The sequence below is a fragment of the Bos javanicus genome, chromosome 28, assembly GCF_032452875.1.
Source record: "Bos javanicus breed banteng chromosome 28, ARS-OSU_banteng_1.0, whole genome shotgun sequence".
NCBI classification, from domain to species: Eukaryota; Metazoa; Chordata; class Mammalia; order Artiodactyla; family Bovidae; genus Bos; species Bos javanicus.
The window spans coordinates 11,357,006-11,380,548 of NC_083895.1; the positions used below are offsets into that span (position 1 = coordinate 11,357,006).

The following is a 23,543-nucleotide window of genomic DNA, read 5'->3' on the forward strand; positions in this document are numbered from 1 at the left end:
AGTTGTCTGATTTTAATTACTTTGATTGGCAGTGCTACTTATGGAGATAAGGAACAATGGAAAATAGCAAAATTTTGAGGAAGAAAAATTCACATTTTGTGGATATTTAATTCAAGCAGAATATAGCCCTATTAAAATATCATTATTTGTGGCTCTTCATAAGAAAAACAGGCTTATCTATATCGTGTTTTATGTTTCTCTTTGCTTCTGTGACATTCAAGATAGGCATTTAAGACCTCTTTAGAAGTTTTTCCAGTTTTTACTTTTGTTAAGTGTCAGTTGGCAGAAGCTAAAGCGTCTTGTCAGTAATGAGACTGATACTGGCCTGTGGGAAGACCAGCAGAGTCTGACTTTGGATTAGGTGGTTGGTGACAATGAAACTATTAGAGAATACCAAAAGGTCTACTTAGAGATTACTGGTGACATAAATTTATCCTACCTTGATGCAGTTCTTAATTTAGGGTATTACAGGTGAAAGAGGTAAAGTTCCTTTCTGATGGAAGTGATATTTCCTACTAAACTGAGAATAGAAAGGCATTGATGAAATGTTTATTTGCTCAGAGGAAGCATTCTGCCTTCTACCTGATGTTTGAATAGATGCCTCTTGTGACTGTTGGAAATTAAAAGGTCTGATGTCTTGATCATCTCTGATATTTGTATGTTTCTGTCTGACTCCTGTCAATGTCCAGCTGACATTACCAGACACATGGCTAATGCTGTCATCACAGGCTGTAAACTCTTATGTGACATTTTGTATATATGCTTTTGCTTCATAGTCATCAGCACAGAGCAATAGATTACTTCTGTGACTGTATTTTTTTTCATGAGATTAAAAAAGGTATAACTGTGGTCTTACATAAAAAAAAACACCTACATAACACAGACACAAAATGATACTAATGATATAGCCTCTAGTTTTCTCTCACCAAAAAAGGGTGGTGGCTCAAGAGACAGGCATATACAGTAAAAGTGTGAAAGGTATATTTAATTTCTCTCTTTTAATTTGTATGGGAGAGAGATTCCCTTCTCTCCTTTTGCCTTTTTCCACAAAAACATTGAATATGAGGGCCGGAAGGGACCTTGAAGGATATTTGATTCATTTGCTAGTGAGGAACAGAGGACTGGACAGACACACTAGTTCAGATGGGATCATATCATTGTAGATAAGAATATTGCTAAAAATAGGTTTTCCCCGAAGTGCCGCTAGTGTGAGTTCATGGGTCCCTGCTATGTTTCAGGAATCTTTCACAGAACTTCTAGTTGTGTGTTACTGGGATATTACAAGTCTTTCCTTTTGTCTTCAGTGCCTTTAGCTTTATTGCAAAGCATGGCTTTTGGAAGTTTTGAACTAGTAACTTGTGGAATGCAGCCATAAAATTAAAAGACGCTTACTCCTTGGAAAGAAAGTTATGACCAACCTACATAGCATATTCAAACACAAAGACATTACTTTGCCAACTAAGGTCCGTCTAGTCAAGGCTATGGTTTTTCCAATGCTCATGTATGGATGTGAGAGTTGGACTGTGAAGAAAGCTGAGCGCCAAAGAATTGATGCTTTTGAACTGTGGTGTTGGAGGAGACTCTTGAGAGTCCCTTGGACTGCAAGGAGATCCAACCAGTCCATCCTAAAGGAGATCAGTCCTGGGTGTTCTTTGGAAGGACTGATGCTAAACCTGAAACTCCAAAACGTTGGCCACCCCTTGTGAAGAGTTGACTCATTGGAAAAGACTCTGATGCTGGGAGGGATTGGGGGCAGGAGGAGAAGGGGACGACAGAGGATGAGATGGCTGGATGGCATGACCGACTCGATGGACATGAGTTTGAGTGAACTCTGGGAGTTGGTGATGGACAGGGAGGCCTGGCGTGCTGCGATTCATGGGGTCGCAAGGAGTCAGACACGACTGAGCGACTGAACTGAACTGAACTTGTGGAATCTGGCATCCTTCAGTAGCATTTGATGTCATGGTTCCTATCTTTTTCCAAGACTTGTGACCATTTTTATGATTGTCGAGCTCTGCTTTGATCCTTGGTCACCGTGTGTGCCCCTGGATCTAGTGTTGCTGCTGCTGCTAAGTCACTTCAGTCATGTCTGACTCTGTGTGACCCCATAGACGGCAGCCCACCAGGCTCCCCCGTCCCTGGGACTCTCCAGGCAAGAACACTGGAATGGGTTGCCATTTCCTTCTCCAATGCATGAAAGTGAAAAGTGAAGTCGCTCAGTCGTGTCCGACTCTTCGTGACCCCATGGACTGCAGCCTACCTGGCTCCTCTGCCCATGGGATTTTCAGGCAAGAGTACTGGAGTGGGGTGCCATTGCCTTCTCTGGATCTTGTGTTAGGCACCACAAAAGAGAGCTCTTCCAGTGGGCATTGACTGTGGCCTCAATTCTGAAATGCTTACCTCAGCTTATTCCTTGCAGATGTTATCCATTTTATTGCTGACTTATTCTTCTTGCTTCTTTTGCTAAATTTTATAGTTAGCACCATTTTCTCATACATGATTTTGGTGCCATAATTAACATTCTTATACAAGCTTTCTCATACATATGAATTTATCTAGGAATGGAACTTCCAGGTTAAAGGGCATTCCCATTTTCAACTTCTATGTCAAGTTGTTTTCTAAAGGGTTTTTTTTTTTTTTTTTAATATAAATAATTTACTTTCCTATCAGGAGGGCATAAAAGTTCCTGTTTTTCCACATTTTTGTCAACACTTAGTACTGTCAGACTTTTTTTTCCACTCTGCAGAGTAGAAAATAGATTTTATTTTGCTTTTATTCTCTATTTCTCTAATTGCTGCTGCTGCTGCTAAGTCACTTCAGTCGTGTCCAACTCTGTGCGACCCCAGAGATGGCAACCCACCAGGCTCCCCCGTCCCTGGGATTCTCCAGGCAAGAACACTGGAGTGGGTTGCCATTTCCTTCTCCGATGCAGGAAAGTGAAAAGTGAAAGTGAAGTCGCTGTCAGGTCTGACTTTTAGCGGCCCCATGGACTGCAGCCTACCAGGCTCCTCCATCCATGGGATTTTCTAGGCAAGAGTACTGGAGAGGCTTGCCATTGCCTTCTCCATCTCTAATGGCTAATACCTATATTTCTTGATCTACTAATATTCTAGTCACTTGTAACCTCTTTCCATGTGTTAATTCACCGTTTATATTTTTTCTACTGTGAAATGCTCTTTATGCCTTTTTCCTATTATTTTATTTTCCTCAATGATTTTAATAATTTCTTTATATATGCATTTATCTTATATAGTATTTCAAATATCTTCCATAGTTTTTCATTTTTCATTTTATTTTGTGGCTTTTACTGAACAGAAGTTCTTAATTTTAATGAAGGTGAATTTATCAGTCTTTCCTTTTGTGTTGATTCTTGCTTGAAAAACCTTTCTAATTGTAAGCTAATACTGATATTCGCTCATATTTTCTTCTAAAAGTCTTAAAATTTACCTTTCACAGTTAAAAATCTTTAAACCTTAGAGTTGATTTTCCATGTGTAATTTTAATGAACAAATTACATATTTATCTGTATTTCCATTCATTCTTGTCATATATTTACACATTTTGACATATAATAGTTAAGGTGCATTTTTTTGTAGTCTGCATTTTTAGTTGCATTCACGGTATTCTGATTTACCTAAGTTGTGCACAAAGGTTGGTGTTTTGGCTGACACTCCTTTCATAATCGTTATATTAATGCAATTCACCCCTCTGTGTGGATTATCTGGTTTCTATAAAGGTGTGTGCTCTTTATATTCATTGAAGGCTCTTTCATATTCATTGGATTTATAGGGTTTCTCTCTAGTGTGAAGGATCTGATGCTATCTAAGGACAGAGTATGTATTAAAGACTTTTCCAGAGAAATGTCATTCTTATGTTTTTTTCACCAGTGTGAATTTGCTCATGTACTTAATAGGATGTGTGGTAACTGAAAGCTCTTCTACAGGGAACACTTTCATAGAGTGTCTTTTGTGACTTTTTCAGTGGGTATAAATGTTAATGCTGTTTTTAAAGGCTCTTTCAAATTTACTCCATTTTTACAGGGTTTCTCTCCAGTGTGACAGTTGTATTTTTTTCCATTTGCACAATTGCACAATTTATCAAACAAAGCTTTCAGTTTTTTTTTCTTTCATATAAGTTGTCAGCAGTTTTTTCCAACTTCTGCATTCAAAATATATTATGTTCCAATTGCTTTGTCTTTAGCAGGTTGTCAATAAACATAGGTGGCCTGCACCTGGCATGGTTGTGATTTGTACAACTTGCCATTAGCATCATTGAACTAAATAGCACAGATACCCCAACTTAATGGCTCATTCATTTAGTATGATTTATTCAGTATGAGTCATTGCATAAAGTACAGACTCCATTGCTGGCTCTTGAGTTTGTGAATTCCTGCTAGATACCAGATGCCTGTTGTGATCCATGGCCAATCACATTGCTTCTCTCAGAGTCCGTGGTGATTGGTCACTGCGTGTCTGTTCTCTGTTTCACATACAGACAGCAACTGTGCTGTTGTGTTCCCTTCTGTCTCCCTGTGATCATGGCACAGGACATTTTACACAGATGGATACATGGGAATTGCCTAACAAAGATGAAGGTCCGGTCGTGAAACAAAAGGTGGTGAAAATGAAATTCTGATTGAACACAGAGTTGTAGAGGCAACATGTGAATGCAGGAGTGTGGCCACTGTAGCTGCTTGAGAATATACAGCCATGCAGCCAGAGAATGGAGCGAAGGTGAGCTTACTGACATAAGTGAGGGAAACAGATGTGACAAAAGGATGAAGATGTCCCAGAGGAAGTGACAGTGACAAGATGTTCATATTAAAGAACTCTGTGATATTTTATAACATTGAAAATGCTGAAAAATGTGGGATTATGACCACTGGCCATGACATTTGAAAAAATGTACGTTCCCGAGGGAAAGTTACCATGAGAAGGATAAAGCAAGCACTGTTCAGACTACTCTTGAGAAGTGTTTTCTGAAGAAATAAAACACTTTCCATTCTCCATATTTCTAATGTAGTCAATTACAGCATGCTAAACCAATATTATGCAGATGACACCACCCTTATGGCAGAAAGTGAAAAGGACCTAAAAAGCCTCTTGATGAAAGTGAAAGAGGAGAGTGAAAAAGTTGGCTTAAAGCTCAACACTTAGAAAATGAAGATCATGGCATCCGGTCCCATCACTTCATGGGAAATAGATGGGGAAACAGTGGAAACAGTGTCAGACTTTATTTTTTTTTGGGCTTCAAAATCACTGCAGATGGTGACTGCAGCCACGAAATTAAAAGACGCTTACTCCTTGGAAGGAAAGTTATGACCAACCTAGATAGCACATTCAAAAGCAGAGACATTACTTTGCCAACAAAGGTCCATCTAGTCAAGGCGATGGTTTTTCCAGTGGTCACGTATGGATGTGAGAGTTGGACTGTGAAGAAAGCTGAGCGCCAAAGAATTGATGCTTTTGAACTGTGGTGTTGGAGAAGACTCTTGAGAGTCCGTTGGACTGCAAGGAGATCCAACCAGTCCATCCTAAAGGAGATTAGTCCTGGGTGTTCTTTGGAAGGACTGATGCTAAAGCTGAAACTCCAATGCTTTGGCCACCTCATGCCAAGAGTTGACTCACTGGAAAAAACTCTGATGCTGGGAGGGGTTGGGGGCAGGAGGAGAAGGAGACGACAGAGGATGAGATGGCTGGATGGCATCACCGACTCAATGGACGTGAGTTTGAGTGAACTCCGGGAGTTGGTGATGGACAGGGAGGTCTGGCGTGCTGCGATTCATGGGGTCACAAAGAGTCGGACATGACTGAGCGACTGAACTGAACTGAAATCAATATTAGTTTTACTATTTTATTTTTTGTACTTTCATAACTGATATTGGGGAGAGTTTTAATGTTTGAATGAAAAATTTTAAAGATCAAGGAACAATTCATAAGTAATTGTCCCAGATATTGCTTTGCATAGTCATTTTTTAGAGTCCTGTACTAATGTGCAAACTGAGGACTGCCTGCATTTTTAAAATGAATAAATATAGACTCAATGTGAGATCACAGATATGGGTTGGTTTTCTTTGGATTCTCTTAGCTTATTTGTTCTGCTATCTACATATTTGCTGTAAGAAAACAAAATAGTACAGTTAACATTTTATTTGGCAATAGGCTAGAAAAGGTAGACATGATGATGGAACAAATGAAATAAACTTGTGACTACTTATCACAGCTTCTGGAACATAATAGACCCTAGATCAGTGCAAAGCATATCCAGGATTTGATCATTTGTCTCTGCCTCCACTGTTCCCACTGTGGTCTGAGTCACCTTCATGTCCGCTAAATGGTTGCAGTGATCCTGTGAGGTCACCCTGCTTCTTCTTCACCTCCCTGTAGGTTGCATTTAGTACATAGCACAGGCTCCTCAGTCCTTCAGAAAAAGCCAGAGGCTTTACACTGGGCTCAGGGTCTGTATTGATCTGGACCCTCATCTCCCACCATCCTCCTGCTGGCTTACTCCATTCCATCTGCAATGACATCGGCCCTATTCTTGGACGTGCCAGGTACTCGTCTGCCCGAGAGACTTTCACAGGCCTTCCTTCTGCTTGGAATGCCCCTTCTGCAAGTATTCATGTGACTGATTCCTCTTCCCTGCTTCAAGTCTTTGCCCAAGTGAAGCCTGATAACTTTATTCATAATTTTAATCACCCCCACTGCAGCATCACTACGATCCCCTTTTCCTGTTCCATTTTTTCCCACAGACTTTTCACCTTTAACATAATTCGTGAACTTATTGTCTTTTTGTTTATTGTCTCTCTTCCCTGCCAGGAGGTAAGCCTAATAAGTTCAGAGTTCTTTGATTTATTTACTAAATTTTCTCAAGGGCTTAGAACATTTCCTAGCATACATTATGTCCTCAGAAAATATTTCAGTTATGAATGTTTGAAAGAAGCTGTTGGTGGTGTTATTTGATAATTATTTTCCATCTTGTACCATTCCAGCAGACTTGGCAGCAGTTGTTATAGAAATCATGTCTTATTTACTCATTGTAAAATTGCCTGGAATGCAGTATTGTAGTGCTGGCTTTCCCCCCTGTAAATAATTGATCTCTACACTTAAGAGCTGTAAGAAAGATCACAGGAAAAATACAGGAGCATTTAACAAAAGGAATTCAATCCAACATATACTTATGAAGTATTTACTATGTGCAGAGGTGTAAATTGAATGGTCTTATGATTCCCTCAGGTTTTAACTAAGCTGTTTATTTTCATTGGATACCTGGTTTTCATAGAGTTTTATCTGACCTGCTTGACAGATAGCATTGGATACACTACCCATGGTGAACTTTTTGAGTTAGGGCTAACTGTGGCAAAATTATCAGGATGTAACTAAAGGAGAGGATCAGTTATGGAAGGTTTAAACCTGGATAAACATTTTGAAAGATAAGCCTAATCAGAGCCTAAGGAAAGTACTTGGTGTGATAAGGGACTTTTTAATGACCAGAGTTATTAAAAGCATTTTTGGACTTTTCAAAAGTACATTATGCTTGGATAGCTTAGATTATATATGGAAAGAGTTGTAGTCTAATTTTTATGGTGTTTATGTGGAAATAGGGGGGAAATTAAGGACTCAATTGCTTTTATTCATTGATCCAGTGTACACTTGTGATACATTAAAATTTCTCATGAATGTGATAGGATCCGTGATTTTCTCCCAAAATGCCCTGTTTCCTGGCACATGTAACTATGAAATCATTTAATGGGATTGTATAATGCTCACCTTAATTTGGGAAATTAAATAGTTTCTTACCTTGGCAATTTTAGAAAGCAGCTCCAGTTGTCAGCATGGCAGTTCATGTTTCTGAATAATCGTAAAGTGGATTATGTTAAATAATCATTTATTGTATATATTTGCCAGGCACAGTGTTAGACACTGTATACTCTTATAATTACATACATTAATGCATAGTAACAATCGAGGAAACTGAAGGAAGGAAAATTGTGCCATAGGAACACAAAACAAGGGAATTGCCATAGCCTGGTGGGTCAGGGAAGGCTACACTCTGGAAGAGATGTTTGAATTGATATATGAAAGATGATTGTCTTAGCTGGAGGGTGGAGAATGGGTTTAACGACAAGAGTCACGTAGGAGCATAGGAATGAAGGAGGGTTGGTAGGAAGAAATGTTGGGCCATGGGCCATAGACCATGCAGTGCAAAGCCTTTTAGGCTAGAGGTTGGTTTTAGTCTTTTTCCTTAGACCAGTGAGAAGCCAGTAAGTAAAAGATTGTAAGCCAGGAAACAGTATGGTTGGGCTGATGATGGACTTCAAGGTGAAGCACTGTCGTGAGGGAGTTTGCAGTGTGGAAAGCTGTTCTGAAGATTTTGAAGATGTCTAAGTAAGAGCTGATTGTAGCTCGGGTGGTGAGAGAGTAATGGAGTCAAAAGATACTGATGGTGCAGATGTCACAGGACTTGGTGACTATATGCTGGGTGTCTCTTAAGCTCTGCCATTTATCTAATTGTTTATGAAGTTTCTTCTAAAAGATTTCTTTATTCACAATTCATTATTCAGAATGTTATAAAACAAGATTAGTAATTTTGTTTCTTCATGTTTGTTTTGGGATTGGTGTAGGTTCAAGTATTTCTGGAAACAGCAAGATATTAGTATCTTCTAAGGCTAGTCATTCATGGTTGAGTAGTTAACAGACTTTGAAATTTAAGAAAGTGAAATAATGAAACAGAAGAACAATTCATTTTTGTAGAATTTTTTCCTGCAATGTGATTTCTTGTGAGTTGAATCAAAATCTGTTGCCCTAGGTGCTAGGAACTCAAAAAACAAAGTATACCAAAAGGTGGTGAGTATTGAAGGGTGATTTTAGTTTTTACAGGTTGAGGCACACCAGGGCACATGCGACCAAAATATGAACACAAGAAGTGATAGTTAAGTTAGCAGTCTGGACCCCAAGGCCTGGGTAGCAAAGACTGATTTAGAAGATGCTTTATGACCCCCAAAGTCATATTTTAATGTATCCTTCTTGTTCTGTTACCTGAGCAGTGTTAACTGTCTGGATCCAATCAGTTTCGGGCACTGTTTAATCTTTCTTTTTGGATAGATTTCGTGTGTGAGTGTGTGTACCAATATCAGATACACATATGTATGCATTGACCATAGCCAGATTTATTTATTGTACATTGGTTATAATAATTAAAAATAAAGCTACTTGTCAAAACTTTTCAAATGCATGGTCAGTAGGCTCTCAAACCTCAGTGGTTCTGGAGAAAAACCGTGCATTGAGATGATTTTACTTTTTGTCAAAAAGGAACCCCACAGCTTCCAGAGAAACTGGGGAAAATCTTATTGTGTGTGTCAAGCTAGGTTCTATCCATCAAGGTTGGATCATGGTTGAAAGTTGTAGTCATAGGCTGTTTTGTTGGTGGTGTGGTGGAGCTCCCTGAATTCAGTGTTATTTCTTGACTAAGCGCTACATCACACAATGTCGAGGTACTAAATCGGAAGGAAACTGCACAGTGAGCTGGTTTTATTGGTTTGATGGAACAGTTCAGTACTTTACTCCTTTCCCTTATGTAAGTTGGAGAAGGAAATGGCAACCCACTCCAGTGTTCTTGCCTGGAGAATGCCATGGACGGAGAAGCCTGGTAGGTTGCAGCCCATGGGGTCGCACAGAGTCGGACACGACTGAAGTGACTTAGCAGCAGCAGCAGCACCACATACTAATGAGCATCTCTACATGTGCTCTCATTTCTAGTTCTGTCCAAAATCCATGACGTATTTTAACTGTTATATTCAACTGTTACTGATTGCCTCCCAACTCTTATAAAAGACTTATCACATCTTTTCTGGGATCAGGGTCCTTTCTGGGACTCATTCTGAATCTCCCTCATACTTGAGCACTTGTTAGAAATGCAGAATCTACCCAAGACTCATGAGAGAGAGGATGCATGTTAAAGATAGAGAAGTACATCTTTAGATAACAGAAGTAGTAAAAGTCACTTGAGACTTAAGAACCAATGTGGGGCTGGGGACTTTCAGTTAAATTAGGTTTCATGACCAATTCTTGGAAATAAGTATGATCAGCCATTTGTGAGTGACAGGTTACTTTGAGCCTCGTTTTCCTCAACTGTTTGTTTGTATGAATGATCAGTATATTGCTGGAATATTGGGAGGGTTAAATTAATGCCAGGACTGATACATGCTATAGTTTTGGTAAATGTGATGTGCCTTCTCTTCTTTTGGAGCTTACTGGGTATCACTGTTTATTCTTACCTGCCCTGTACCTTGTTGTATTTTCTTATTCCCATTCCTAAAATGTCTTTAATTAGTCCACTGCAGTAATTACTTACTAAGTGGTATTTATTAAAGATTTCTGACTGCATGGGCTCTTTGTTGAGGCACACAGGCTTTTCTTGTTGCAGTGCACGGGCTTCTCTAATTGTAACACATAGGCTTAGTTGCCTGTGACATGTGGGATCTTAGTTCTCCCACTAGGGATCAAACCTGTATCCCCTGCATTGGAAGGTGGATACTTAACCATTGGACCACCAGGGAAGACCCCTAACTGGTATTTAGATCGCCTCTAGTATCCAAAGAAGTCTGTCTTACCCAAGTTTCCATGCTGGTGTTCACTCCACAGAGGCAGTGAGACAAGATAGCAAAGACATTGGGGATTTGGGAAGGCATTGAACACATCAGCACAATTCAGCACTTTGTTATTAACACCACCTATTTGGCAAACACAATGTATCTTTGATCTTGCAGATTATATAAGCAACAAAGATACTTCATTATTTTTTATTATAGCCATGCTGAACATGATGTAATCTTCAGATGTACTCATTATATGAAAATAAGCCTTTTTTTTTTTTTTAAAGCAATTGACTTTTGAAATGCAACAATTGAATGCTCACTGGGAATTAATGAGCACTGGGGGGATAGTTGGAAGGTAATTATTAAGAGATTGGACTTGGCTATGACTGATGCTATAAGCCAGCTATTAGGTACTGCTGCTACCACGCAGGAAATAAAGCAAGTACATGGCATTGATAAAGGTTTTTAAATTAGAGCTGTACTTTCCCAATGGATATAGCATTTTCCTCAGGTTAACCAAAAGGGCTTGTTTTCTGCTTTTAAATATTTGTCACATTACCTCTTCTCTACCATTCTACCACGGGTCTTCCAGCATGTACTCATATTCCCTTTTCACCTTGATTCTAATTAAAAGGGTTGATGAGTATATTTGTTTGTTTTTACTTCTCTGTTAGGTATACTGTTTCTTTGAGATTGAAATATCAAAATATAAATGGTTAGACTTTTTAGGTATTTATCACTTCAGTTCAGTTCAGTCGCTCAGTCGTGTCCGACTCTTTGCGACCCCATGAATCGCAGCACGCCAGGCCTCCCTGTCCATCACCAACTCCCAGAGTTCACTCAGACTCACGTCCATCGAGTCAGTGATGCCATCCAGCCATCTCATCCTCTGTCATCCCCTTCTCCTCCTGCCTGCACCTGTTAAATTGAGATATTTTGTTTAAAAATGATAATGCCATCTCCCATTTCTTATTGATGTAGGGCCTTTTGTATGTCAGTCACAGTGGAAGTTTATCTCACTTCTCTCCTCACTTTGTCGATGGCAGAACTGGAATAGGGGCCCAGCTATTGCAAATTCTAAAGCCCATGCTTCTCGCTGTGCTCATACTGCCTGTACTGAGTCATCCTGTGGATCATCCTTCTCTTGTATAGTTTTTCCTCTAATTCTGTGAACTTAATTGATTGGAAACCAAGAGTTGGGTCTCAGAGGACTGAACTAACAAATCACCTCTCTGTACATTTTTAAGCAATCCAGGATTATTTCACAGAGGATCAAGTTGCCAGTGTGTGGTTGAACTAAGATGATTTTTTGGGTCGATTTGAACCCAGAAGCTCTGTTACTGACCTGTTTTCCTGAGTCAGTTTTGGAACAATGTGATTGTAAGCCTGCTAGTAGACTCTGTTCTATTTTTGATGATACTTGATGTCCTAGGAATATGTCAGACCATTTCTTGATAATTTTGATGTATTAAAGCAGTGTGTAATAACTCTAGCATAGAAATCCTGTATTTTACCATTTTCTATTCAGGTTGCCTCTGTCGATTGCAAAGAGCTGTTAATTTTCTTCAATGGTAGTAACTTTTTCCGACTCTTGCCACCCGGTTATCTTTTTTTGGTAAATAAAAATGCTCTAGGACTTGATTGTGCGGATTTGGGAAGGACAGTTCTTAGATTCACTTTGCTTTGATTTTTAAAATGCACTAAAATAACAGTCTTCGAGATCTGATTTTGGCTGAGTCATGCCAAATCTCACTGTTTTCCTGTTTTTCTCCTTTTGCAGGATGATGAAGTGGTCCTACAGTGTACCGCGACCATCCACAAAGAACAACAGAAACTATGCTTGGCGGCAGAAGGATTTGGCAACAGGCTTTGCTTCTTGGAGTCCACTTCGAATTCCAAGGTGAGGTAAAGCCTTTTCAGTCCATTCAAACATTTAGGTTTTAATAGTGGCGTTGAAGTTATTTGTGGGCACTCTTCTGTTTTCTGCAGAACACATCAACTAAAGGAAATTGAACAGTCTTTTCACTATCCATTAAGGACTTTTCAATTGAGCCCCTAATCCATGTAAATAACTCAGATGCAATTGTTAAGAGAAAGAGACAGAGTCTTTTTGCTCCCATGCTATTTATATCCCAGGGGATAAGTAAACATGGTAATAATTTCAGAACCAATAAGGGCTCTGAAGAAAAGCAGAGTGACAGGGTGGAGAGTGCTGAGGTAAGGACTGACCCTTTTGCAAAGAGTATGGAGGGAAGGCCATTCTGAGACAGTGACATTTGAGCTGAATGAAGTGAGAAAGGGAGAAGTAGTAAGTTCCTGACCATTCTGGAAAGAGAGACCAGGCAATGCAAGGGCCCCTCATTAAGAATGTGCTTTACAGTCTCTTGAAGGAAGGACCAATAGGCATTGCAGCTCTGGTACCATGAATGGGGCCACTAGTGAGGGGAGGTGAAGGGCCTACCAGCCCTTGGTTAGTATTATTATTTTTTTTTCAATTTTATTTTATTTTTAAACTTTACATAATTGTATTAGTTCTGCCAAATATCAAAATGAATCCGCCACAGGTATACATGTGTTCCCCATCCTGAACCCTCCTCCCTCCTCCCTCCCCATACCATCCCTCTGGGTCGTCCCAGTGCACTAGCCCCAAGCATCCAGTATCGTGCATCGAACCTGGACTGGCAACTCGTTTCTTACATGATATTTTACATGTTTCAATGCCATTCTCCCAAATCTTCCCACCCTCTCCCTCTCCCACAGAGTCCATAAGACTGTTCTATACATCAGTGTCTCTTTTGCTGTCTCATATACCGGGTTATTGTTACCATCTTTCTGAATTCCATATATATGCGTTAGTATACTGTATTGGTGTTTTTCCTTCTGGCTTACTTCACTCTGTATAATAGGCTCCAGTTTCATCCACCTCATTAGAACTGATTCAAATGCATTCTTTTTAATGGCTGAGTAATACTCCATTGTGTATATGTACCACTGCTTTCTTAGCCATTCATCTGCTGATGGACATCTAGGTTGCTTCCATGTCCTGGCTATTATAAACAGTGCTGCAATGAACATTGGGGTACACGTGTCTCTTTCCCTTCTGGTTTCCTCAGTGTGTATGCCCAGCAGTGGGATTGCTGGATCATAAGGCAGTTCTATTTCCAGTTTTTTAAGGAATCTCCACACTGTTCTCCATAGTGGCTGTACTAGTTTGCATTCCCACCAACAGTGTAAGAGGGTTCCCTTTTCTCCACACCCTCTCCAGCATTTATTATTTGTAGACTTTTGGATCGCAGCCATTCTGACTGGTGTGAAATGGTACCTCATAGTGGTTTTGATTTGCATTTCTCTGATAATGAGTGATGTTGAGCATCTTTTCATGTGTTTGTTAGCCATCTGTATGTCTTCTTTGGAGAAATGTCTATTTAGTTCTTTGGCCCATTTTTTGATTGGGTCATTTATTTTTCTGGAGTTGAGCTGTAGGAGTTGCTTGTATATTTTTGAGATTAGTTGTTTGTCGGTTGCTTCATTTGCTATTATTTTCTCCCATTCTGAAGGCTGTCTTTTCACCTTGCTAATACTTCCTTTGATGTGCAGAAGCTTTTAAGGTTAATTAGGTCCCATTTGTTTATTTTTGCTTTTATTTCCAATATTCTGGGAGGTGGGTCATAGAGGATCCTGCTGTGATGTATGTCAGAGAGTGTTTTGCCTATGTTCTCCTCTAGGAGTTTTATAGTTTCTGGTCTTGCATTTAGATCTTTAATCCATTTTGAGTTTATTTTTGTGTATGGTGTTAGAAAGTGTTCTGTATTAGATTGACCAAAATGTTTGGGTTTTTATGTTACATCTTATGGGAAAACCCAGACAAACTTATTGGCCAACCCCATATTTGATATTCTTTCCTAGTAAGAAAGGAGGCCATTGGATCAGGTGAGCAATGCAGTTCTATGTAATATTTAAAAGATTGATTTGACTTTTTTGTGGATTCAAGCAGGGGTCACCAACACCTGGTCTGCAGACCAGTCTGTGGCCTCTCAGGAAACTGGGCCTCACCGCAAGAGGTGAGTGGTGGGTGAGCTAGCTAAGCTTCATCTACCCCTCCCCATTGCCTGCATTACCACCCGAACCATCCCTGCCCCTTCGTTGGTGGAAAAATTGTCTTCCGTGAGACTGGTCCTGGGTGTCAAAAAGGTTGGGGACCACTGGATTAGAGAATGTGGAAAGATTAAGATTAAAAGCGGGGAGAGCAGTGGAAGGTGCCTGCAGAAGTTTGCAGGGCAACTGCTGGGTCTGCTGATGAGAAGCAGTGATGGTGAGGAAACTTAGGGGTTGGGAATATGCTTGGAGGATTTAGGGGTGTGCTAATAGATCAGAGTGTATAGAATAAAGGAAAGAGAGGAAAGGCAGATACCTCTGCAGGTAGATAGTCAACCAGAAAACAGTCAGTTTATTAATCTTTTGGGTAGCACTTTTTAGTTTACAGAGTCATTTGACATGCATGATCGCATCTGATTGTCACAATAAGAGTATGCTATGCATAGTTATTGCTGTTCTCTTCACTGTACACTTGAGGGCATGGATGGCTGAAAGACGACAGGTATTAGACCAGAGGCTTCCTGTGACTTGATGCCACAGCATTGATAATGGCAAATTTTCACACTCAACACCTCAGTCTTTTGATTTGAATCCCTGATTATTATTATTATTTTTTTTATCAGCACAGGCCCATGATTCTTTATTTCCTGGGTCTGCGACCCACATCTAATCAGGTCGAGTAACCATAAACACTGCCAAAATGCCCAGAGTACTACTCCTACGGAAGCAGGCAGTCACTGAGCGCGAGAGGAGCTGGGTAGCATCACCTGCAGGGAGTTATAGGCTGACGGCTTTGGGTGTTTGCACAAACTCCTTGAGAGGCCTGCGGGATGCTGAGCCACGTAGATTAAGCCTTCAACAGCTACTGCAGGACCGTGGTTGGAAAACGCAAATCTGACCTTGTTTTCTTGCTTGGAATCATTTGGCGGGGACGAGTTCTCATCACTCAAAGGATAAATTCATAGTCCTAAAGTAACATTCAGTGTCTTTTTCATCACGATTTAGTACCTGTGGTGGCCTTAACATTTCCTAAGTATTCTTCAAGACAATTCTGGATGCTTCCTCCGAGAAAGGGGCTTGCTTTGGACCTCTCTTTTTTTTTTTTTTTTTTTACATGATTTTTATTTATTTATTTATTTTTTTATTCTTCCAATTTTATTTTATTTTTAAACTTTACATAATTGTATTAGTTTTGCCAAATATCAAAATGAATCCGCCACAGGTATACATGTGTTCCCCATCCCGAACCCTCCTCCCTCCTCCCTCCCCATACCATCCCTCTGGGCCGTCCCAGTGCACCAGCCCCAAGCATCCAGCATCATGCATCGAACCTGGACTGGCAACTCGTTTCCTACATGATATTTTACATGTTTCATTGCCATTCTCCCACATCTTCCCACCCTCTCCCTCTCCCACAGAGTCCATAAGACTGTTCTATACATCAGTGTCTCTTTTGCTGTCTCGTACACCGGGTTATTGTTACCATCTTTCTAAATTCCATATATATGCGTTAGTATACTGTATTTATGTTTTTCCTTCTGGCTTACTTCACTCTGTATAATAGGCTCCAGTTTCATCCACCTCATTAGAACTGATTCAAATGTATTCTTTTTAATGGCTGAGTAATACTCCATTGTGTATATGTACCACAGCTTTCTTATCCATTCATCTGCTGATGGACATCTAGGTTGCTTCCACGTCTTGGCTATTATAAACAGTGCTGCGATGAACATTGGGGTACACGTGTCTCTTTCCCTTCTGGTTTCCTCAGTGTGTATGCCCAGCAGTGGGGTTGCTGGATCATATTTTTCTGTGCTTCCACAGCACTGTCTTCAGTTCAGTTCAGTCATGTCCGACTCTTTGTGACCCCATGAATCGCAGCACGCCAGGCCTCCCTGTCCATCACCAGTTTCCAGAGTTCACTCAAACTCATGTCCACTGAGTCGGTGATGCCATCCAGCCATCTGATGAAAAGGGGAAGAACGTCCAAGTGGTGGCAAGACGCAGATAGGGGGAGCTTCAGGGTTCCGAGCCCTGGGCTTTGCTGCCGAGCTTCTTCATGCGCAGTCCGAGGAGAGGGATTTTGTTTGCAATTTTCTGAAGGAACCAGACCTTCCTGTTTTCATATTTTCCTGCGTTAATCAATTCCTGAAGTACAGTTTTACTTTCTGCTGCTAATGACTGTTCTTTCAATATCATATTAGACATCTGAGAAACAAGTGTAGACACATTTTCTGGAATCGATATAAGAGATCCAAGTGCTGCTGCAGTAATAGTGTCTAATGCAGAGACACTGGAAGTCAGCAGGGTACCAAACAAGGTCTTGTGAACTTCTAGCATGGCCTTTTGTTTCATGCTGCCATCCTTAATTAATTCTTCCATATTATTAAACAAACTGTTCGTGACATTGTACAGGAGACAGGAATCAAGACCATCCCCATGGAAAAGAAATGAAAAAGAGAAATGGCTGTCTGGGGAGGCCTTACAAATAGCTATGAAAAGAAGAGAAGTGAAAAGCAAAGGAGAAAAGAAAAGATATAAGCATCTGAATGCAGAGTTCCAAAGAATAGCAAGAAGAGATAAGAAAGCCTTCCTCAGTGATCAATGCAAAGAAATAGAGGAAAACAATAGAATGGGAAAGACTAGAGATCTCTTCAAGAAAATTAGAGATACCAAGGGAACACTTCATGCAAAGATGGGCTCGATAAAGGTCAGAAATGGTATGGACCTAACAGAAGCAGAAGATATTAAGAAGAGGTGGCAAGAATACACAGAAGAACTGTACAAAAAGATCTTCATGACCCAGATAATCACTCACCTAGAGCCAGATATCCTGGAATGTGAAGTCAAGTGGGCCTTAGAAAGCATCACTACAAACAAAGCTAGTGGAGGTGATGGAATTCCAGTTGAGCTATTTCAAATCCTGAAAGATGATGCTGTGAAAGTGCTGCACTCAATATGCCAGCAAATTTGGAAAACTCAGCAGTGGCCGCAGGACTGGAAAAGGTCAGTTTTCATTCCAATCCCAAAGAAAGGCAATGCCAAAGAATGCTCAAACTACCACACAAATGCACTCATGTCACACGCTAGCAAAATAATGCTCAAAATTCTCCAAGCCAGGCTTCAGCAATATGTGAACCGTGAACTTCCAGATGTTCAAGCTGGTTTTAGAAAAGGCAGAGGAACCAGAGATCAAATTGCCAACATCCACTGAATCATGGAAAAAGCAAGAGAGTTCCAGAAAAACATCTATTTCTGCTTTATTGACTATGCCAAAGCCTTTGACTGTATGGATCACAAGAAACTGTGGAAAATTCTGAAAGAGATGGGAATACCAGACTACCTGACCTGCCTCTTGAGAAATCTATATGCAGGTCAGGAAGCAACAGTTAGAACCAGACATGGAACAACAGACTGGTTCCAAATAGGAAAAGGAGTAAGTCAAGGCTGTATATTATCACCCTGCTTATTTAACTTCTATACAGAGTACATCATGAGAAACGCTGGACTGGAAGAAACACAAGCTGGAATCAAGATGGCCGGGAGAAATATCAATAACCTGAGATATGTAGATGACACCACCCTTATGGCAGAAATGAAGAGGAACTAAAAAGCCTCTTGATGAAAGTGAAAGAGGAGAGTGAAGAAGTTGGCTTAAAGCTCAACATTCAGAAAATGAAGATCATGGCATCTGGTCCCATCACTTCATGGGAAATAGATGGGAAACAGTGGAAACAGTGTCAGATTTTATTTTTGGGGCTCCAAAATCACTGCAGATGGTGACTGCAGCCATGAAATTAAAAGACGCTTACTCCTTGGAAGGAAAGTTATGACCAACCTAGATGGCATATTCAAAATCAGAGACATTACTTTGCCAACAAAGGTCCATCTAGTCAAGGCTATGGTTTTTCCAATGCTCATGTATGGATGTGAGAGTTGGACTGTGAAGAAGGCTGAGTGCCGAAGAACTGATGCTTTTGAACTGTGGTGTTGGAGAAGACTCTTGAGAGTCCCTTGGACTGCAAGGAGATCCAACCAGTCAGGAAGGAGATCAGCCCTGGGATTTCTTTGGAGGGAATGATGCTGAAGCTGAAACTCCAATACTTTGGCCACCTCATGCGAAGAGTTGACTCATTGGAAAAGACTCTGATGCTGGGAGGGATTGGGGGCAGGAGGAGAAGGGGATGACAGAGGATGAGATGGCTTGATGGCATCACTGACTCAATAAATGTGAATCTGAAAGAACTCCGGGAGTTGGTGATGGACAGGGAGGCCTGGCGTGCTGGGATTCATAGGGTCGCAAAGAGTCGAACATGATTGAACGACTGAACTGAATCAAGTTTTTGCCAAAAAAGTCTTGAGCTGTTGCGTTATGCTGATCAACTGCCTTCTTACGATCCAGTTTAGAATGGAGACCAAATACATGTTTTGTAGTTTCTTCAGCTGCGTTGAGCAACCTGTTGGCAGCATCGTGAAGTCTCTCAGTACTTTCCAAAGCTGAGGTGATACATTCTTCTTCAACAAGCTGTAATTTCGTTTCCTGCAAATGTCTTTGAGTGGTTTCAAGTTCCTGTGTCTTACTTTGCAGGTCAGATTTGCACTGGTTAAGTTCATTTTTACTATCCATAAACAATTTGTAACCCTATTTAGCTCTTCCTCAATAGCAGCAATTTTTTCAACCGATTCTACAATTTCTTCCTCTTGAACAGTTAGTTTTCCACTCAAAACTCTAAAATTTTCTTCAGAAATGTACACTTCATTTTTTTCACGAGTTGCAGCAAGATCCTGTTTCAGATGTTCTCTCTTCTGTATATTCCTTAATCAGAACTTTTTTGGTGAGTTTCTGGTTAATGTCAGGCTTATTGAGTATGTTCTTTGCTCTATGAGCATATTCCAATGTACTCAGAGTTTCCTCCAGATTGAGAGATGCAGGAGAAACTGTTGCAATGATAGATGTTCTTGTATGTCCCCCAAGAGAGTCCTGGAGGATTCTAGTCAGTTTAGGTTCTCGATAAGGAACATGAGGTGTTCTTTCTACAAGAGCAGTAATAACCCTTCCCAGAGTCAACAGGGACTGATTGATATTTCCAGCTTCCCGAGCTCTCTTGTCAACTGCTCCAGAATGGCCAATGTTCTCACTGACTGCAAGATCAACCAGGTTCAGCTTTCCAGTTTTAACAAGCGCCTCTCCATCAACTGTAGTTTCTTTCATAGGTATTGTAACAGAGAAAACTGAGCGGGATAGACTAGAATAGGCATTCATCAAAGTTGCTCGGCTGTCCTTTTTGCTGCCCCCTTCTCCAAAATTTGATAGACTTCATCCTTGTTGGATACTGTAATTTCTTCTAAACCTTTGATTATCACTCCCCTCTTGTTATGGGGATCATCAAACATCTGCAGGCTCTCAGAAACATCAGAAGACGGACTAAGGAGATAAAAGAGCTCTTCATTATAGATTTCCAATAGCAACACTTTCACTGACAATTCAGTACCATTATCAGTAAGTTTCTCAAAAATCTGATGAAGAGTATGTGGAATTATACCAGCCAAAGGATCCTCCTCTCAAGTATACTCTTCATTAGGGGGCCTTTGACCTTCCATTGTAAAGGTTTTTCCAGCGTGGGTTTGGCCATATGCAAAAATAGTGCAATTATAGCCCATAATAACTTCATCCAGAATTGGATAAACAACACTTCGGTAAATGTCAATTTGTTTAGTATTTGCTCCAAAAACCGTATCAAAAGTGTATGTTTCCCTTGAGCTTTTGTCCGCCAGTCCTCCAGTTCGAACACTGACTTCCTTCCACACATGATCCCATTCTACTACCGAATGGGCATTAGCTTTCCGCTCTGCCAAATTAAATGGTCTGCATCTCACCACCACCTGGATGCTCCCCGCCCACCCCTGCAGATGAGCTCGGCTGAGACGCCACGACCGCCCCCAAAGAAGGCCGGGCCACGGAGCCGGGCGCCCTCCTCCCCTGCCGGGCACTGGCGCGCTTTCGGAAATCGCCATCAATTTCCGATGCGCCCGCCCCACACCAGCCCGAACCCCCCAGCCACAAACCTAGTCTCCGTTCCAAGCCCAGGAAACCCGAATCCCTGATTCTTAATGACACAGTACCCCTTTGATTATTCTGTGAACAATGGAACAATGTCTATATATGATTTATTAAAATAATTTAGTGCCAAGTCATGTTACTAATGTTACAATGATGGGTGACATAACATTATGCATTTTATAGCCCTGCCTTGATTTATTTTTAATTTGACAAATGTTTATTGAGCATTCTCTTTGTGAAAATTACTGTGCTAGGTATCAGTTGTGAAAAATATTCTTCTTAGAAAGCATATCAAGAATTTAATATTTAGTACTTTCCCTGTGGTTTCTGGTATTTTGTAGTGGCTAGAACCAGGCAGGCCAGTTAGCTAGGTTTTGATTTTTCACGGTACTGGCTGTCGTTGCCTTGGTCTTTAATATAAGAGCTGATTTCCAGTACTAAAAATGAATTCTCTTGATTCTCTAGTAGGGGTGGCATGTAGCAGTCAAGGCACTGAAATAGGCCAGGCATCCAGTTAATATTGAGATCCACCAAGATGGAGTAGAAGGAGGTGAAGCTCACGTCTCCCAACAAGCACATCAAAAATACATTTAAATGTGGAACATTTCTCACTGAAAACTAACTAGAAACTGGCTTAGAGTCCTGTACAACCAAGGATGTAAGAAAGATCCACATGGAATCTTGTAAGAAGGGAAGAGAAGTGATCAGGTTGGGACCTGTGCCTTTAGAAGGGGACTCAGAGGAAAAGAGACATTATACAGGTGGAGATTTGTCTTGGGGAGTGAGCAGTTCCAGCCACATGTTGGGTGTCCCAGCCCAGGGGTCTGGCACAGGGAACTTGAGTTCCTTTGCTGGTTGGAGAGCTGGTGGGACTCACAGGAGGGCTATGGGAAGCCCAGATTTTGTTCATGAGCTGTGGGCATGCGCTAGCTTGCTCCTAAAGCGGGGTGGAGAGGGCAGATTGAAAACTGTGGAGATGGCTGCTTGGTTTCCCTCACCTTCGCTATTGCATGCCACGGCCTGAGCCCAGTGAACACTCTAGCCCTGCTTACTATTTGCTAATGATGAAATGTCAGAAACAGAAAACAGAAACAATCCTGTCTAAAATTGTATCAAAAATTATAAAATACCCAGGAATAAACTAAGGAGGTGACAAGACCTTTGCCATGAAAACTATAAAACTTTGTTGAAGGAAATTGAAGATGATACAAAGAAATATATTTCATTCATAAATTGGAAGAAATAATATTGGTAAATGTCTCTACCACCTAAAGCAATCTACATGGCATCTGGTCCCATCACTTCATGGGAAATAGATGGGGAAACAGTGGACACAGTGACAGACTTTATTTTCTTGGGCTCCAAAATCACTGCAGATGGTGACTGCAGCCATGAAATTAAAAGATGCTTGCTCCTTGGAAGAAAAGTTATGACCAACCTAGACAGCATATTAAAAAGCAGAGACATTATTTTGCCCACAAAGATCCATCTAGTCAAAGCTATGGTTTTTCCAGTAGTCATGTTGGACACAACTGAAGCAACTTAGCAGCAGCAGCAGTAGCAGCAGCATGTATGGATATGAGAGTTGGAGTATAAAGAAAGCTGAGTGCCGAAAATTTGATGCTTTTGAACTATGGTGTTGGAGAAGACTCTTGAGAGTCCCTTGGACTAAAAGGAGATCTAACCAGTCAATCCTAAAGGAAATCAGTCCTAAATATTCATAGGAAGGACTGATGCTGAAACTGAAACTTCAATACTTTGGCCACGTGATGCTGGGAAAGATTGAAGGTAGGAGGAGAAGGGGACAACAGAGGATAAGACTGTTGGATGGCATCACTGAGTCAATGGACATGAGTTTGACTAAACTCTGGAAGTTGGTGATGGACAGGGAGGCCTGGCATGCTGCAGTCCCTGGGAGTCGCAAAGAGTCATACACAACTGAGCAACTAAACTGAATCCCTATCACATACCCATGACATTTATCACAGAGCTAGAACAAATAATCCTAAAATGTATATGGAAACAATCCCAAAGCAGTTTTGAGAAAAAAGAATAAAGCTGGCGGTATTATGCTCCTGACTTCAGACTATACTACAAAGCTGCAGTAATCAAATAACATGGTACTGACATAAAAAGAAATACATAGGTCTATGGAACAGAATCAGAGAAGGCAACGGCAACCTGCTCCAGTACTCTTGCCTGGCAAATCCCGTGGATGGAGGAGCCTGGTAGACTGCAGTCCATGGGGTCGCTAGCAGTCAGACACAACTGAGTGAATTCACTTTCACTTTTCACTTTCATGCATTGGAGAAGGCAATGGCAACCCACTCCAGTGTTCTTGCCTGGAGAATCCCAGGGACGGGGAGCCTGGTGGGCTGCTGTCTGTGGGGTTGCACAGAGTCGGACACGACAGAAGCGACTTAGCAGCAGCAGCAGCAGCAGCAGCATGGAACAGAATAGAGAGCCCAGAAATAAAGCCAAGCACCTACTGTCAAGTAGTCTATGACAAATGAGATAAGAATATCAATGGATTAAAAACAGTGTCTTCAATAAGTGGTGCTAGGACTACTGGACAGTTACTTGTAAAAGAATGAGATTAGAATGTTTCCATACACCATATACAAAATAAATTCAAAATGGATAAAACACCTAAATCTTAGACCTGAAGCCATAAAATCCTAGAAGTGAACATAAGCAGAACATTCTATTTAATATACTCTGTTAGTGTACCTGAAATAAATATAGTACTGTAATCATTGATACTTCAGCAAAAACTTACACAGTTATGTA

The 23,543-nt window shown here is 40.8% G+C and overlaps 1 protein-coding gene and 1 pseudogene across 1 annotated transcript in view; one reads left to right on the forward strand and one right to left on the reverse strand.

The window, feature by feature from the left end:
- The window catches only part of RYR2 (ryanodine receptor 2), an 830,734-nt gene that overhangs the window by 209,894 nt on the left and 597,297 nt on the right, over positions 1-23,543 (forward strand). Inside the window, exon 2 of the mRNA XM_061404941.1 lies at positions 12,378-12,497. Within this exon, the coding sequence (XP_061260925.1) occupies positions 12,378-12,497 (120 nt within the window). The remainder of the gene's footprint in view (positions 1-12,377; positions 12,498-23,543) is intronic.
- Positions 16,712-21,554, reverse strand: LOC133240229 (kinesin-like protein KIF11; annotated as a pseudogene).